The 19,689-nt window shown below is 37.0% G+C and overlaps 1 protein-coding gene across 1 annotated transcript; it reads right to left on the bottom strand.

The window, feature by feature from the left end:
- Nucleotides 1-2,903: 2,903 nt before the first annotated feature.
- Nucleotides 2,904-19,674, bottom strand: LOC140171999 (long-chain fatty acid transport protein 2-like). The gene is made up of 11 exons (XM_072195347.1): nucleotides 19,466-19,674; nucleotides 16,558-17,188; nucleotides 15,913-16,128; nucleotides 15,585-15,743; nucleotides 14,923-15,075; nucleotides 13,966-13,970; nucleotides 13,589-13,789; nucleotides 13,212-13,305; nucleotides 5,654-5,852; nucleotides 4,735-4,832; nucleotides 2,904-3,938 (listed from the first exon to the last, which is right to left on the bottom strand). The coding sequence occupies exons 2-11, from the start codon at nucleotides 17,054-17,056 to the stop codon at nucleotides 3,613-3,615; spliced, it is 1,950 nt and encodes a 649-aa protein (XP_072051448.1). The 5' UTR covers nucleotides 17,057-17,188; nucleotides 19,466-19,674; the 3' UTR covers nucleotides 2,904-3,612.
- Between the last annotated feature and the right edge of the window lie 15 nt (nucleotides 19,675-19,689).

Below are 19,689 nucleotides of genomic sequence, written 5' to 3'. Positions count from 1 at the left end.
CAAGAGGGCTCATAATTAATATTGCACAGCTCCTAAGGCCAGTGAGGGTCATGGGTAGCCGATTTGAAAAAAAAAGTAGGTAGCAGGAAATAAAAAAAGGGGGCCATTGGAAATAGGATTAAAGAAAGGGGGTCATTGGGTAGGGTCCGGTCTAAAAAGAAGTTTGCTCAAGGTGGTTTTAGGCAGGGTATCAATAACAAGAATTGCAATACCACAGTTTGTTTCCTATACATAAGGTAGGTGGTCATAACCAGGCTTATAATACACTGAAAAAGGGGGCAACATCAAACATTTCCACAGTTGGGAACTCCATGCTGAATTAATAATTTTGAATATATCTCCTGAAGTATCAAACGTTATGATTTTTGAGCGACCAACTGATTGACGGAAAGAATATATTATGCCTACTGCGTGTGTGCTATATATATACATATGTACCGGTATTGCTGCCATATAGGGAAATCGAGGAAATTTATTTGCAATATCTCTGAAATTTCATGCATAAACTTGGTATATTTGTAGCTAACCCTGGAACAAAATATGCTTGTGCAAAAGATAAAAGTTGAAATAAGATTACAGCATGTCTAAACAAAAGCAGGCTCAACAAATGTAATGTTGGTTTTCTTTTCAATAATTTTTTCCAGTTCAAATTATGCTGTGATGAAGCCAACTTAAAATGGTTAGAAGACGTATTGCAAGAGCAATGGGTTAAAAAAAAGTTTAATTTTGAAGAATTTTGTTTTTGGGTCTCAATGCAAGTATATATAGCACCAATGCTTTATTGTTTCACATGGGTGGTAAAAGTTTGCTTTTGTTGGGACACCCTGTATTTAAGTAATGTAGAGTAATAACAAGGAGACGAGTAGCAGGTTGGTATTTATCAGGTTGGCATTCATCTTGGAAAGTAGTAGGTAGGTATCAATTCCCTCCTGTGAGAGGGGGCTATACAAGTTTTTGTGTATCACTGCATTCATTATGATCATAAAAATCGGGTTGGAAAAAAAAATGAAAAATGAACCCTTTGGACGAGTCAATTTGATTAAAATAATGGGTTAAGCTAGACAACATTGGAACACCATGTTTTTACTTGCAAGTCACTCTAAATATCCTCCTGAACAATATGTCCAAAAAGGACTTGGGGGGGGGGGGGAAATGGTAATTTGCATATATCCAAAATGGCTGCTATTATGCAGGGCTCAAATTTCAAAATTGGGTGAATTTGAATAAAAACCATCGAATTGTATCCCTCTCATTAGGGTTCAGAAGAAGTATAGTTTGAATATTTCCGATGTACAGTTCATAAGTTACATAAAGGTAAAATGTCAAATGTTGGTCTCCATTAAATGTCTATCAAGTTTAAAAAAATCTGAAAATAAGAGTCTCATATTGTTCCGCTTGGGAAAACGTTTTAACCAAAGAATAGTTTGTCATATCTCAGATATTTCATTACCTGGGTAACAGGGCAAAAAAAGTCGAAGCCTATTGACCATAGGTGTAGATCTCGGGGGGGGATAAAAAAAAAAAATATTTTGTCAGGGGGCCCCCAATGTTGGCGCCTGATAATGGGTTTCTGACCATATTAACCTCATATTTGCCCATTTTAGCCCCAAAAGTGCAAATTTTCGCGTGCTTCGCGCAAATTTATTCTCCTTTTACACCGTATTTCATCAGTTTAGCTTCTAAATAGCAAAATTTTTTTGCGCATTTGTACCATAAACTTCTTCTTTTGCCAAAATGTGCTGCATTGACTATACTTCAATAATTTTTTTCCCAACTCCGTCCCCCCAATGTCAAAAAGAAATCTACGCCACTGCTATTGACCTATTTTCTGATGTTACCCAGGAAACAAAACATCTGAGATATAGTTTTAAAAGTTGTTCCAAGCAGAACAATCTCGGACCACTTTGATCAAATTTGGAGCATTTTTGATTTTCTTTTACCCTGTGGACAATGGTGAAGACCAAAATTTGACCTTTACAAACTGTACATCGGTGATATACTCTACTTTTTCTGAACCCTAATAATGAGAGGAATACAATTAGATTTTGAGACATGCATTTATCAGCCATTTTGGAAATATGCAAATTACCATTTTTCCCCTGTGTCCTTTTTATATCATATATTGTTGAGCACTGAAATCTGCTTCTGATTCTTTCGTCAAACCATCTACTAGTGCCAGACGCTTGCATCAATCTCGACCAAACTTGGCCACAAGAAGCACTGACCTAAACAAAATAAACAAAAACTATCCTTCCATTTTTAGCATTTCCACATTTAATATCATCAGCTGTATCAGCTGCCACCTGATATTTGTGCTTCTTGAAGCACAGTAACTCTAGTTCTTCCTCTTTAGAGTCAATAGCAACATTGATGTTCCAATTTTGTCTTAAATTGACTCATCTTCTTCAGACCTGCAGTTTTTTTCTCTTTGCCAGGCCCATGCATCACTCTCTCAATATCTAATTGAAATAGTGAATCTAAATTTTTTGATTCCATTCATTTTGGATTTGTTACTGCGTGCAATCGCTTCAGATTGATTTTCAATCCAAGGAATTTACAGGGGTAATTAATTACAGGCAAGAAACCAGATTTAACTTTTACCCTGATGGGATTATCAGCTAGATAATAAAGTTATGAACAAATTTGAAATTAATAAATTGAATAATGCTCTTGGCTTTTATAACACTTTTCTCCCTGCTTTTAAAAGTGTTCAAATGAAAGACAGGTTTATTGTATAGAATTGCAGATTCACATGTAGTGGTAATAAAATGAGAGATTTAAAATTAGACTTCAACACTACTTGTTTATTTTACTTGCCGGGGCTCTTTCGAGAACATCCTCGGCGTCAGCCGATATTAGCTCTGTTTTTGTTCTTGTTTTTTTGGCCGTTTCCAAGAGAAACAGAGCTACATGTAACAACATCAGAACTAACAACATCGGCTGACGACGAGGAAGTTCCTCGAAAGTGCTCTTGGTAAGCCAAATAAACAAGTTGTGTTGAAGTCCTTAAATTATTCTCAGGTTTTATTGTACTTTTGTGAAATGATGTCATAACGAAACTGCTATTTTTTTTAAAACTATTTTTAATAAACTGATCAGTATGAAATCTAAAATACTTAATTTGTGTTGTCTTTTGTCTCAAAGTATGTGGTATGTGTCAAGTTTGAATGAACTGACCCCTCTTATGACAGGGAGTGACTTGGTATTGTCAGGATTTTGACCATTGTACACAGGGGCGGATTTAGGGGCGCGGCAGCGCGCCCCTCTATTTTTTGACTAGCAAAGGGCGCCGGTAACTTAAAAATACAAAAATTGTAAGAAATTTAAAAAAAGGAACCAATTCGGCCATGAATAGCAAACAATGGGCCAAAACCGTTGAGTTTTCGAGGGGGTAACCCCCTTTAACACATTTATTTCGTCGTCGGTCAAAAGGCACTCCTTTATCAAAAATTCCTGGATCAAGTTTTTATAGGAAAAATTCAAAATAGGTTGATAGAGACATGCCACTGATCGGTAAATCAATGTCAGCACCAACAATTCAGCCGATTTCAGAGGCCACTTTCTCGCGCTCAACTGGTGCTTGAAGATGAGTCGACGTCTTGACAGCATCAATCACAACCTTGCTTTCCCAATCAAAACTTCTCTCAGTTCCCTGGCTGTCAATGAGACATACGTCTTTCGTTTCAAATCCATAACATACATTGGATCAGAGATAACATCTAAATCATACCCTTCTCTGCAAAATGCTGATTTCTGATGTTTGAATGTTGCTGTCAATGGCATTGTAGGCACTATGCGTAGAAACTTGGGGCATGCGTATAATGGCAGATGCTTGGTGATGTAGGAATAGAAATTGGTAAGGTTAAATGTCAAAGTGGAGTTGCCTTTGAGCGAAGCTTTTAGCATTATCGCTGCCATGCCAGCCTTCCCTTCGTTACCTGAAACACAACAAAGAATATATGTAAGTTGATCTATAAAATACAATTATTGTACAAACACGTAACCTTCCATTGACTGCATTTCTCATTTGAATGTTGTGGATACACTGCAAAAACTCAACAGCTGAGTACAAAATTACTCAACATTGAGCTCATATAGCTAGGTCACAACTCAACAAATGAGTAAAAAAATACTCAACATTGAGCTCATTTTTTACTCAACTGTTGAGTTGGGACCTTTTTATTCAATGATGAGTAAAATATTTTTTGCAGTGTATGGTGTCCAAAATGCGCTATATTATAACTTATAATTTTTCACAAGGTCATATCTTAAAATTCTGTTCATAAAAATGAACAAGAATTGCACATAGGATTACTTCAATAATCTACTCTCAACACTGTTCAGTAACCAAACAGTTGTCCAACTGACACAACAGCAAAATGCACAGACATGGAACAGCTTCCTGGACCACATTCACAGCCCAATAATTGGTACCCAACTCAAGAAATCTGTGAGTAAATGAAATACTAGTAGTGTGGAACAAGACCTGTTTCTTGAAGAAAGTGTGAAAAGCAGAAGCAGCCCTGTTCCACACTATTCCACTTATTCTTTGGAAATAATCACCTGTGTAAGGATCTTGTACGCATTCTTACAGATTTCTTTTGCTGGGTTCCAATTATTCGCCTGTGAATGTGGTCCCGGAACCTGTTCCGTGTCAGTGCATTTAACTGTTGTGTCATTTTGACAGCTGCTTGGTTACTGACAAGTTTCTTTTTGAGGTCAGTTAATAAATACCTGGAACATGAACACCGTATACGTTAGTGTCAAGAATGTCTGGAAACTTGTTAATTATTTCTGCTACCTCGGTTGTTGAAACATTCTCCCCTTTCCATCTGAAAATAATAAGGCATGCAGAATACACATTACATTGAAGGTTGCAACAAATTCATTAGGACATGTCCGGACATCCAAATAAGGCGTACCGTGGCCGCCCCAACCCCGGGGGCTGAAGAAGAAACAATTTTGCCGCCCCTTCTTTAACAGCCCGAAAAGGTTGACCCTATTTTTTTCACGGTCGTTTGAAAAAGTGAAGAGCAAAAAAAAAAAAAGGATTTTAAAAGCAACCTTTTTTCAAAATTTTTTATGCTTTTTCAATTGTTTGCGCCCTTTTTATTTGATAATTCGTTTTGCCGCCCCTGTTTTTGCCGCCCTTCTTCTTCCGCCGCCCTTCGTTTTTGCCGCCCCTACTTTGACCCCGGGGGCTGGCGCCCCAAAGCCCCCAAAATACGCGCATGCGTACGGTACATAAATATTTGGTTACAACTTTGACTTTCATCAGGCGACTGACAAATCAAGGATGACATTGCCTTGATCGTACACAGTCGGTAACTTGTACCGGCCCCCGTCACGGTAAAGTTTGGGGTCAAGTGTCCAAAACGTGTGCTGATCTCTATAAACTTGTGATTGCCAGTGTCCTGCATGTGTTTTCTATCCAGTATGCCTATATAAATTACGAGCCTAACATTAGATCGAACGAAGTCGGGTCGATCCTTCACGTAATTATTTCGTGTAAGCTAATCCTAATCTTAACCCTAATCCTAACCCTATAATCCTAACCCTAACCCTAAACTAACCTTAACCCTATAACCCTAATTACTGGAAATCAGAAATCAAAATCAGTATTATAATGAAATCTGTAGAAATGGGCCTATACCTGAACGTATCACCGGCTCTGTCATAGAAATATAGATATCCGTCGTTATCATACGTGATAAGGTCTCCAATGTTGAAGTATTCATCGCCAACTTGCTTCACATTCCTTGCAATCTTCTTCTCATTTACTTCTTTCGAAGCTTTATATCCATTGAAGGGAGTATCTTTCGTGATCTTGCACAGGAATACGCCTGGTTCTTCTGAAAAGATAAGAATGAAGAAGGATGAGTTTTGTAACCACGTTTTTAATGTTAAGCAGACAATATCTTAGAAAAAAGGTTCAACTCAGAAACTTTTTGTCCCGTATACAACACCCTATTGTTTAAGCTCTCTAAAGAACCTAGAACCTTTAAAGAACACTTTCTAATTCATTAATTCAGGGACTTATCACAAAGGTAAGAACAGTGAAAAGGATTGTTAACCCTTTTTGGTTCAAAAAATCATTTTATTTTATTTTGTACGGAGAACCCTTGTTCTTTCATAACGGTTCCTTAACGGTTCTTCAAGCTTAAGGTTCTATAAGAAGAATCATTTTCGTGGCTAAAGAAATACGTTTTGGTTCTACAAAGAACCCCATAGGTTAGAACTTTAAGCTTTAAGCTTGAAGGACCTTTAAGGAACCTTAATAAAGAATACTTCAAAATGTTCTTTTGAAAAAGAAAAAGATTCTTCAGCCAAGGAAATTGTTTTATAGAACCAAAAACGGTTCACAATGCTTTTCACTTTGCCTAACTTTGTGATGAGTCCTTGAATTAATTAAGAGTGTTGGAACAATATATCGGATGAGTAAATTTCGAAATAATTATATCAAACAAAAACAACACAATAGAAACTTAAGGGGGTATACTACACCCCTCGATAAATTGTGTCTATTTTTGCATTTTTCTCAAAACTAATAACACAGTGGTAACAAAAGTTATGTATATTATAGGGCAAGGAATCCAATTACTACACTGGAATTTCAGTGACCCAAGACAAGCGGTTTGTTATTTATGATCAGAAATAAGGTACCGCTAGGATGTACCTCGTTTCTTATCATATATACTGAATCGGTTGTCTTGAGTCACTGAAATTTCAGTATACATAACTTTTGTTACCAGTGTGTAATTATTTTTTGAGAAAAATGCAAAAATAGTCACAAATTTACCACATGGGTGTAGTACCCCTTAAATAAGAAAAAAACGTTAATCGCAAGTACTTCTTGCTCAGAAAGATAACATCAGACTTTTATCAGAAAAAAACCCCACAGAATATTAAATGATCACTAAAAGAGAGTCCAGCGCACGGTAAGTCGACGTTATGCTCCAGTTTAATTAACCCGGTGCTTTACTTAAAAGAATATTGTGTTCATAATAATCACAAGTTGTGGCAATGACGGGCATGATAAGAGAAACTTTCACCATTTTGTGAACCGCTCACAAAAGTCACTTCCCCTGAACCTTTGAAATAAAACGGAGACACAACATTGCATGGATCTGGAACAAAATGACTGTAGCCAACATGCATGGTCAACTATGATTTACTTGTTGGTAGGCTATTTCTAAATTTATAATTGGCACTTTTCTGCCATTGATTGGGTGAGCACCGATATCACGTGATTTTAAACTATCAAAAGCGAGTATTAAGGCGATTTAATACCCTGATTTTCATCAGTACCCATCTTCTTTTTTTGTTGCAAATTTATAAAGTATATAAATATGTTCATCATCTCATGTCCTGAACTTATAAAATATCTCTACATAAAAAGTGGTTTTAAACCATTTTAGAAAATCATTTTAGCCCTATATATTTTTTTGTTTACTGTATCCTGGTAACTGAGATGTGTGTTTCATAACAATCCATAATTTATTCTATTGAACATGTCCAAGTAGAATACATGAATAGAATACATTAAATCCTTTGTTATACTATCTATAGAAATATACTCACTGATTATAACACTGAATAAATTAAAATATAGGCCTAAATAATCTCTTCCACATAGACAATTTAATACTACATCATGTATGTATCTTCTATAATATGTTGTTAGGAAAAGAGATTAAATATGTTGTTAGGAAAAGAGATTAAAAAAGGCTATAAGGTCATCAAAGGTCAGGTTATAGGTCAATTGGTTCAGGTCAAATTCAGGCATCAATTTTGAATACATGTGATAATCTGTGATATCATACATGTCATAATGAGGCATCAATTTTGATATTTTGTCTGTTACTGGATAGGCCTATATAATGGAAATGTGTGAGGTGGATATACTAAAATACCTTGGGATGTAAATGGTGAGTACAATTTAGATTGCCTAGTTGAGTTGGATTGGGCAAATAAATATAAAATAGTTACCAAAATCACAAAAATGAAGCTTACGGAAAACTACCTAATATGGTGGTATAGGTGACAAAAAATACAATCTTTTTCAACATTGCTGTAGTGTCAGTGTGGTTGTGGTAACATGTTACCTATGGCTCACACGGCTTAATTAAGTTTCAGTGACATAGTGTTGCAAGTTCAAAATACAAAATATAGCTCGACATTGAAAATAGAAGCATTTTAACCGGTTCGTTTTTTGATAGTTGTGGAGCACCAAGTTCATGAAGTCATTAAAGAAATCAGGGACCACTTATTCCCATCTTAATACTAATTACGGCGTGTCCGTCCGTCCGTCCTCTGTCCGCGCGCTATCGCGTTCGCGTCCGCGCGTTTCGCGTTCACGCGGTGTACTATCGCGTGCTCGCAGTGCGCTATCGCGGAGTATCAACGGGAGTGTGCGCGAAGTACAGTGCGCGCATCGGAAAAGCATTACAGTGTGACTAACAGGTGCATCTCATCGGACCAATAATTATAGGCCTTTATTTTCAACATATATTTCAATACCGAACACGTGCACACACCAAACACGTGCATATAGGCCTATTTCAGCAGAACATGACTATTTCCGGAAGGCATATGAACCGTTTTTGCGTTCACGTTTCTCGCCATTGATTAAGTTGTGTCAAGTTGGGTCTTGATCATTGAGAGACGCATTTCATAGTTTAAAAAATCAGGGCAGGTATTTATGGGTTTGGGTAATTAGAAATAGGCCGATCACGAGAAGCGCCCGACCCGAGAACCGCGAAATCTAGTTTTACATATCAACATTATTTCCCTAATGTGTTAGCAACACATATCCAACATTTAACGAAATCCGTTGATAGTAAGCTTTCCAAAATGAAGTGAATTTAAATCATCAGTGATGTACCTCCTTTTGGCTTCTATCTTCAAAAGCATGTAAGCTACATTGATACCAATTCCACCAATAAAACGAGAAGATTTGCCCTTCATTTTACATATCACAAAATGCAAAAAAATGCAAAAAAAAATCAATGGGTGTAGTACCCCCTTAAGCAATGATATAAAGCGTAAGCGTAGATGAGAAACTCGCAGTTTCGAATGAAGTCAGGCGCACTACTCCGCGTCGGGATATCTGTCTCCCTGAAAAGGGTCCAAAGTGCCATCGATTTTCAGTTGTTTCTCTACATTTATGACGGTTTTTCACAGGTTTTTGTGTCTTAATCCAAACTCCAAAGGCATTTCCTCGGTGGTGGGATATTATTCTTACAGATACGACGTATTTTTAGGCAAATCATTATGATTTTAACATAAAATTGGCAAGAAATAAAATTTTGGTCAAACTGTCAGTTACACCCTTTTGACATAAAAACGGCCGTGACAGCTGGGTACCAAAAAGTACCCAGCTCAGATGAGTGCGTAATGTCAGGAGGAACGCGCGCGTAGTGCTTGCGTTTACCCAACGTGGTGTTCGCGGTAGCTGGCGCATACTTTTCTCACACTGCCGGCCCAATAACTGGTAAAACTGGTCAAATTCCTGCACAGCTAGTAATTCTGATTAAAGGTGACAAAATTGGGCGGATTTAGGCATTAAAACGACCCGGAAAACCATTTTGGTCTTTAAATAAATAATGATTTATGAAATGGCATCAATGTAGCAAGAAAGTCTAGGGTTTTCAAGTTGTTTTCACTTCGGGTGATCGAGTATTTCAAATTCGCCTCAAAAAAAAATTGCGTTCATCACAGAAACTCAAAATTAATTTAATTAATCTTTCATTGAATGTAAGTTTTTCATTTTAATGTAATTCTTTGTTTTGTTTTTTCATTTTTGTGTCATTGATATTTGTCATAGGCTAGGCCTATTCTGAATCGTCTGTTATATGTTCCAGTACTGTCTTGTCTATAAAAGAAAATTCATTATTATTTGCTATGCTTAAATATTTTGTTATAGGTCTTATAGCCTACTTAGTTATATTTTATCTGTTTGTAATAGTATAGGCCTAGGCCTCATTCAAATTAGTTTGGTCTATTAAAGTTTAAGAAAATCATGGAATAAAATCTAAGAACCCTATTTTGCAAATTACAAAAAATTTTGTTCAAATTTCGTTATGAATTACGTTCTTTTAACATTAAGTTCCTTACATTTTTTAAAAACTCACAGGCCTGCGCTTTTAAATTACTGATTGAAATATTTCAATCTTGTATAGGCCCTACCGCTTGATTGTTGATGATAATTATTGGAATATCTAAATCAAATGGATTGAAAAAGGACTGAATTTGATTTTTGGATTTTTTCATTGCGTAGACTTGTTTCACCATCAAATCAAGTGATACTCCTATATAGGCCTATATGCAAAATATAATGTGTACATATTTGTGATGCGATCAAGCAAAATCAGTCGGAACTCGGAAATATTAAATTTTCAGTTTCTTATAGGATAGTAAAAAGCATTTACATAGCTACATGTTGCAGAAAACCCTGTCGAAAATAAACAAGCAGTTCCAAAGATATGAGCAATTAAAGAGCTTCCAAAACATAAGAAAACAAAAGGAAATATCTCCTTTGTATGGCTATATCTCAAAATCAATATTTCCGAGTTCCGACTGATTTTGCTTGATCGCATCACATTTAGGTAGGCCTATAGGCCTAATGTGTAAATGTAATCTGTCGGTATTTTAAGTAGTACGAGTAATGAATTGATAATAATGTACAGGCCCATGACCACGATGACTGTATATTTAGGCCTAAATAATTATGTAAAAAAAGATTTTTCTTATAATACGGTAACATTGATTGTTAAATGACAATCTAAATCTTATGACGTAGGCCTAATGTAAGTATAATTAATATAGGTAAAAAGTGTGAAACTACCGTAAAATATATAAAGTTTGGTGAGCTTTCGGCCATAGGCCTTTTTCACAGCCATAATAAAATACTTTTAACTTATATATTTTACGGTAGTTTCACACTTTTTACCTTTATATACTATTTACACTGCCGATGCAGCTGATTACTAAATGTAAGTAGGCCTATGTGAAATATGAAAAAATAATATGAATATAAGTAGGCTATATCAAATATTTGAATGTACAAAATAGTGTTCGTGCATAGGCATATTTGATTGTTAAGTCTTATAACTTGCCAAGTTATACAAGGTTTGCTGATTTTTGTATTATACTAAGATGGTGTAGGTAGGTAGGCCTAGTGTTTACTTAAAATAATAAAGATCCCGGTCTAAAAAATGAACTACCTATTGAGAATTATTTAAAAACTAGCGTTGTAAAAAAGACATTGTAGGTAGGATACAAGTTTTACAAGTTTTATTTGTCTCTATGCCACCAAAACATTTGGTAGGGTAGCTGCAGGTAATATGGGACAGCAGGTAATATGGGACACCTAATTTCATTTTAACAAAAAGTAGCTTAGAGAAGGTAAACACTTTAAGTTGATTTGTTAAGTGTTTAGAGACATCAATTGTGCTTCTAGAAATGCAGTTTTGGAGTCTGTGTATCAAACTCTTGGAAATCAATGCCAAAAAGAGTGAAATTGCCCAAAAATTATGTCGTTTTTTGGCCTGATATAAAATCAATGACGTCACATTTTATGATTGTGTATCCAAAAACTCTGGTACTGAGGGGCATTTGTCATTTTTATGATCTTTAGGTGATGGGTTAAGCTTATCAGCAGGTAAAATTCCACTGACAAGTGGCACTTTCCTTTTATAAATGATTATTTTCTCTGATTTTCAACTGAATGGGTGCAGGTAATATGGGACACATAGGAAATTGTGTGATTGTCAATGCGAAAAGCAAAACTATTTAGAAAATTGAATTTTCTTGTAGAAATTTGCATTTAACATTCAAAATCATGCAACAAAAATGTTTTTAGAACAAAAGAGTGATTTTCTGAACTTTTTGATTTTCACCATAGAGATAACACAGTGTCCCATATTACCTGCACATGCAGGTAATATGGGACACTTGACGATGACGTCATTTTGACGTCATATCGTCCAAACAAACATAAAAACAAGGTAACATTGCCTGTTTTATTAATCTTAAGGCCGTGTAAAATTAATATTTTGGTTCTCGTCCCTCCCTCCTCAATTTCTGGGATTTGTCAGATTTTTTTTTTTTAGATTTTTCAATTTTTTTAGACTTTGGAATGATTTATGAAATCTTCATACATATAGATAAGTTTATTAGAGAACAAGCATCACTTCCAAGTCTTTTTGTGGTACTCTAGGGGTTTATCCCTCAGAATCACCTCCCTCCCTCATCAATTCATGAAAATCCTCTGGACTAGAACCAAAACATTAATTTTATACGGCCTAAAGGACAGGTTGTTCATCATAACAATCTCTTGTGGGCATATCTTCTTTAGTTTTTATGCAAATAAGCTAAACGTCCTTAATGGTCCCATATTCCCTGCAGAGAGTTACAATAAGAGCAAGTTTTGATAACTCATTTAATACCTCTTTGGTACCTCTTTACTTGTGTTATCTATAATATTTCGAGCTAGGCTATTATGACCTATAAAGTGAATAATGAATTGAACCTATAACCACTAAAAAATAACAGGAAAACGATCATTATTAACGGGTTCTTGTATTATTTACGGGGTAGGCCTACAATCCATTCAAGACTCATCAATGTTGACCAAATGTAGTGGCAACACGTAAATTTATCTCCCAATATTGCGTGCTGACTCATTTTACGCTCTCACGACAGCATCGTCGCACACTCACGGCGTGCTCAGTGCGGAGATCGCGATGGTTGAAATCAGCACGCGAAGATCAAAACAAAAAGGTTCGACCTCACTACGCACCGGCCTACGCGCTATATGCGTCCTTTCTAGCCTCCTTCGGAGGCGAAGGAGCGTTCCGATTTCAATGCCCTTAAGTATCTTTTAGAAAGAACAGCTGTAATTATGTGGTCAATTATGTCGTCATTTATGTCATCATCATGTCATCATGACAACATGACATGTCCCTTCAGTGCTTCCGTAGTAGCTGAGCTATAGTAATGAATAAGTAACAAAGAAAATGCATGAGAATGAGCGTTTGATTCGTCAATGATTAATTAGCAGGAGTACGGTTGCAATTTGTCATAAATGTTTACCGAATTCTTGTCCTCGCTTTCTTTATTTTATAATTTACGTGATATCATCAATGTTCGTCCCATGCACACAACGGCAGGAAAGTGCCAATTATAGAAATGGTCTATAATGGTCCTACCTGGTTTGACTGGAATGCAGAAGCCATTGCTGTTTCTGATTGGTTCAGCTGTTACATGATCACATCGTACGATTTCAAATGAATCGCTCCAAGCCTGAAAGAGTTAGAATTGTATTTTCTGACTTCTTCAGAAACCTTTGTTATTGATTTCCGTCGTGAAAGCATCTGCTTACAGATCAAACTACAATACGTAGCATTGTGCTAATCACTGAGAAAGCTCGTTGACGGGAAGGCGAAGATATTAACATTATATTTATAGGCCTACAAAGGTTATTAGTTCTAACATGCTTCAGGTTTATTACAATCCACCTGTTCATGAGAATTTCCGATGAAAACTATAACTATGATGACGACATAAGAAGACGAGCAAATTATACCTTTAATAACCCAGTATATCGACCAACAGCTCCAACTTTTCCATCGAGGTTAATTGTCAAAAAGTTTGACTCCGATGCTCCAAATAGCTCGGCTATGTGACCAATGTTAAAGCGTCGTTGAAATTCTCTCCATATATCCGGACGCATTCCATTGCCTATCGCATACCTAACTTTCCTTGGGTATTCACCATCAATGTCCCTCTAAAATAGAGAATGGAAGACATGATAGATGTTACGAATCAATTACGGTGGTCTGACTCGATCCGTTTGTAGTGTGAATGTCGGTCAAGTAACCCCTCTTCAAAATTGGTGACTCTGAAAAGAGCTGTTATGCGCATAATGAAATTGTCTTGATTTCCCAAGAGATAACCCTATACATTGACTGATTCAATTACCATGATTATACTTAAGAAATAAAGGGTAATGCATGATCCTTTACACGAAAATAATGTGTCCGAGGCAGTAAAAACGTAAATAATGGGTGAGGCGCAGCCGAACCCATTATTTAAACATTTTACCTGCCGAGGACACATTATTTGCGTGTAAAGGATAATGCTGCACCCTTTATTTCTATTCTATTACCACAAAATAGTGTGATTTAAAGAGAAATATCAAATTTTTGCCCAAATATTTCAAGTTGTTTACCTCAAGGTGGAACGCATACGCGTAGCCAAAGTGTATGCACATTCCAATAACACAACCTAACATTCCATTCTCCCCTATAAGCAGGTATGCACATACAATAACACACCCCTGACATTCCATTCTCCCCTACATAAGCAGGTGTGCTGTGCGCTCTGCTGTGCGCTGTGATGATAGAAGAACATACATTTCGTTGCCCTTGACACTTTATCGCTAATCACAACAAATCACAGTGCGCGATTTTGAATAATGGGTCGTGGGGTAATAGAATTTTAATACGGCGGTGATCTCCGTTGAGAATATGAATTCGTTCTATAATTTATTATCTGATCTGAGTTGATCCTACCCGTTGTCAAAGTATGTCTATACTTTGATCAGCTCGTAATCAGCGGGCCTTATAACATCGCGGATTAATATCAAAATATTGAGAATTGTCTTGTGACATCTCGCCAGATGCATCACAAATTATTATTTGAAGTCCTGTACTTTGTCTACTAAGCATCGACCTATTAAAAAGTAAGCCAAATAGGCCTAGAGTTTTGTGATTTGCGTTAATTCACTGTTACTAAACATGCTAAAATGTTTTTCAGGGCTATTCGTCTTATTACTTTTGTATTTCACATTAAATTAATCTTAAGCTCCAATGACGAGCGATTGACTTGTGACCAATGCAGCTCATTGGTCACATGTACAACCCATCTCGGAATGTTTTTTTCTTTTTTTTGGTTGGGCTAACAGATACCGGCACATTTCCCCTATGTATTGAATTATGGTCGCTCCATATTTGCGTACGTCATCCCAGTATGAGGTGGCTGAAAACTTGTACGCCAAAGCTACTGTAGCTCCTGCAAAAGGACAAAATATAGATATTAGGCCTATATTATGTATATACATACACACAAGATATATAGCTTATTGTTGGTATGTTGCAAAAAGCAAGTAACGTTAATATATAAATATTCAAATTTGCAATGAGCGACCAAAGGCATGTGCTATTCCGTGTACATACATACGTAACCCGATAGGTTAAGGGTGAATGTTTCGTGTATACGTTTAGTCGAGTATACACCTCTTGCAAGGAAGACATCGGAACATGTAAGATTTAGACATCGCCCATGTTTTTGGACCCGCGATTCCCCGCGCGAGCCACATAATAATACTGTGAAGTACGGTTTGATGGGCCACTATAAATGTTGTATTTATCCATAATGTTATTTTTTTTGGCAAAACAGACTTCGCTGGTTGCATTGGACTTTGTCGAGGGCCGCGTTGATCATGTTGATGCTGGGATTTTATAATGATAACCAACAATTACGCATAATTTCTCAAATTTGATATATAAAACTAAACGTACCATTTCTAACAGTACCCATAACTGCGAAAGCGAATGCTGCAGTGTGATATAGTGGCATTGGTGTGTACATGACGTCATCTTCACGAATGCCCAAAGGAAGCTGAAGAAGACTCTGAGCATGCAACTTCCTATGTGGAATGTTGCATGCGTTGGGAAGACCTGGTGGTGTGGTATATAGCAATACATTAATGCATTATTAAAAAGTCTCGATAGCTTTAATAATCGAAACACTGCCAATATGTGTCAAGCAAAAGATTAATGCAATTATTTTAATTCAACATTTCGTATCTTTTAGCCAAGTTACTTGTCACGCTTCGGTAGATATTACCTGTTGTCCCGGAAGTGAAAATATGGGTTGCCATGTCATCCAATGTCAAATCTTGTCTCACGTCAGAAGACAACAGATCTGCAGAATAACCTCTGGTATCCAGATGTGAAACGCAGCCTGGGAGGATGTCACCAGGACGACCAAGAACCCAGATGATGATTCCGTGAGATTTGAGGTCTGATGAGATTGCCAGCAAGGCGTCCAGAAGTTCAGGCTCTATGGACGGATGAAGAGATCTTGTGAAATCTGAACATTAACTCTGGGAGCCTTTATTAAATGTGACATCGGAAAGGGACAGGGGACGACGTTAAATTTCACACGGGGTAAACAGGCTGGAAAAAAACCCCGACCCAAGATTTCCAATTTTTTGGGTCGGTCGGTTGAGGGCAACCAAAACATATTTTGTTTTAGCCTAGTATGAATATCCAATCTTATATTAATAGTAATGTAGTTCCTGGAATACACAAATCGTCCTAGGTCCCTTTGTTACAAAACCATCTGAGCATCTCAATTCTATTTTATTTAGTATTCACCCAATCAGATAACTTTGTATTATTTAATCATAAAATGATAAAAATCTTAAACACGACTTGGTTTCCGAGTGAAAGCGGATTTGTTTGTATCCGATATAGATAAATGGCTTACCTTTCCCACATACAACGACTTTTGCTCCACAAACAAGAATGCAATGAAGAAGTGACTCCAACCTTAAACTAGTGTTCACAAATGCTGTAGCAATGCCAAGTTTATTGAATCCAAGCCACGTCCAAATAAACGCAGGGTCGTTGTGCAGGAAGACTGCCACAGTCTCCCGAATACGGACGGCTCCACGGTGTTGAATAAAACGAGCCAACTTGTTGGCTTCTTGATCGACTTCTTGATAAGTATAACTTCTATCTTCAAATAACATAAAAGGTTTCTGTGGCCGATTCTGCGCTTGTTTTTCAAATATATCAACCATAGTGATGTTATTAACTTCCAGTTCATGCATTATCCCCTGTTTCTTTTTCATTACCTGAATGGCTTTAATATCTTTCCAGAGAGTCGGACCATATTTAAGACGAAGGTACGCCAGTAGTGATGTCGGGATGCCTACCGCTGCTCCAAAGAGAATCTCCTCCGGTTTCAGTTTTGTACCAAACATTATTAGAATTGTCTACAAAACAATTGACTTTATTATAGTAGATTTTGGGGAGAAATAAGACAACTAGTTGTAAACCTCCAAAGGCGAAACAACAACGTGTGTGTGTGATGAAACTGGATTGTCTGTTTTTGCCTGCAACATGAACAAGAAAAAGTAAATGGCTGACATGAAATTCGAACTCAATCACAATTACATGTTCAACAAGTTCAATGCATCGTCACTGAAGACAAATGCATGTGTAATGGAACCAATTCCATTTCCCAGGGACCAAATACCTCTAAACCGATATGCCCAATTTTGCAAAAGCCCCTTATTACATGCATATTCCTGACATATCTTGGAGGTTTGGGAAGAGGCGAAAGAGCATGGACCACATTCGGTTGTTTCAAGTATTGAGTTCAGTATTGGTTTTGGTTTTGGTTACGTGGTTTCCTATCCTGCCTAAACTCTTGACTGACGTCATTACCGATATCTTTGTTTGTACTCTTTGTTAGAAACTAAAACTTGTAGCAGCACTCTCAACAAGGACAAAGGCCGCCACCAGCTACCACCGGTCTACGAACCTGTTCTGTCACATGACATCGCCAGCTCGTCATGTGACAACCCAGATCAATAACCAGTTTCCATCAGTTTGAAAAAGACACAGAGTCGTCGTGTCGAAAGCTCACGTAAGTGAACAAAAATAGTTGCGTGTATCGGTTTAAAATTCTACCAATTTGTAGCAAGTAGTTTCGGTTTTCATTTCAGTTTGTTACATAATCGCGTGAACGCAAAATCGCTTGGTTTGAGGCAGAGAAGATTTGAAGTTACCTGATCTAAATCTAGGCCTACAAAAGATATCAAATTTCGCGGTGATTTCATGTGCTTATCGATAGAAAGTTATGTGACTTCCAATATAGGCTATTTGACTTTTATTGAAGTTATTTATTACTCGAAAGAAATGAGAAGAGAGATATGAAATGGGAGGGGTGTGTGTGTGGGGGTGTGTTTGGGGGAGGTAAGGGGAGGGAGAAAGAGAAACAGATGGGAGAGAACATTGGAAGTAGAAAGGGAAGGAGGGGAGAGGAGAGTTCGAGAGTGGAGTGGAATAGTGTGTGTCAGAGGGAGAGGAGATATTGAGTGTAGGGAAGGCGAGGGGGGGGGGGGGATACTGAGGAGAGGGAAGAGGAGGTTATATAGATGAGGGAGAGGGGAGCCTAGGTAAGATGTATGGGTTGTGCTTTCCGGGGACAATAAACTAATTCTCAATACAGTACTTTCTTATTTCATCACATAGCGGTTTCTTTCTTGTACACCAGTCCAGTTAAGAAATGTTATCTTTAGGCCTATATTTACGAGCCTCATCACGTTTGTTCTTTCTAGTAGGCCTATACATAAATCCCGTTCAGAAATTTTAACTTAATATTATAGCATCATCAGTCATCACGTTTCGGATCTACACCTTTCTCTATTTTAGATTTTTAAATTGCTCAGCATTAGGCCGAATGTCCTTTTTTTAGCGCGAGCAGAATGCGTGTTAGGAACTTGCTGTGTTTTGATTTTCATGGTTTTTTCGCTATCTACTGAAGATAGCATTGTGCATCTCATCCCGATTCATTGTCTCTTTCTACTCCATAAGACATGTTTCAAATTTCTTTCTCAATATGTTTATTTCATCACGTTCTGGACCTGCATCGTTCTATTTTAGACTTTTTTTTTTAATTTGCTCAGCATTTAGGCAAAAAAAGAACATGTTTGTTTCCTGTAGCAGGTCAAAAGCGAAATGCGGGTTTTTTTTTGGTTTTTTTTTATCCATGTCTTCAAATGACAAGATGACAACAATAGCTATTTTGCTGCAAATTGGAATGGGAAAATTACAGTGGGTCTCACCGACACACACACAGAAATCATATTTCTTCATATTCAGCGGATTTTAACTTGAGACCAATTCTGATTTTACAAAATAATATTATATTGATTTAATAGTTTATGCTGTCTTTTGACCCTTTTCAGTATTTTCAATTCAATAAATTAAAAGTATTACGTGTGCATTAACAATACCTTTTTGAGCTAGTATATAAATCATATTCTATATAGGCCTAATGGTGCCAAAATTGTGCAGTATAGTTTTCCTAAACGGTTCATTCATATGCAGCAATGTTGTATTATTATAAAGGCAACAGACCGGGCAACAGACATGCACTCGCATACTGGTGTCCCGTGAAAAACACCTTGGAGCTCCTTGGTCAGCACCTTATAGAAGAGTGTAAATTCATGATTACTAGATTCTGATCCTTTAAAGTATTTGAGTGTAGTAATATTGTGTATTAAATATCGTAAAAACTATTAGGATATCATCACTATCAAAGAAACTTTAATATTTATAAGTTAACTTTACATTACTATTTATAAAGTATGATATTTACTTACGATACTACCAGCTCAGTACCAGTCTACTAAACCGAAACAATACTATACCTATGTGCTGCTTTGGGCATGCTGGTATCCAATGGCAATATTATATACTACTACTAGGAGGCCTAAACAAAGCAAATGACCGTGACCCGATGCATGGTGTCACGGCCACCAGGCCTAGTCACGGCCACTTTCCAAGTTCAACTCAGCTCCGCTGACCTGGAACTTGAGCGACCTGA

This window comes from Amphiura filiformis, chromosome 15 (genome assembly GCF_039555335.1).
Source record: "Amphiura filiformis chromosome 15, Afil_fr2py, whole genome shotgun sequence".
In the NCBI taxonomy this organism is placed as follows: domain Eukaryota; kingdom Metazoa; phylum Echinodermata; class Ophiuroidea; order Amphilepidida; family Amphiuridae; genus Amphiura; species Amphiura filiformis.
The sequence above is the reverse complement of the archived record's forward strand: the minus strand, read 5'-3'. Positions and strand labels throughout refer to the sequence as shown.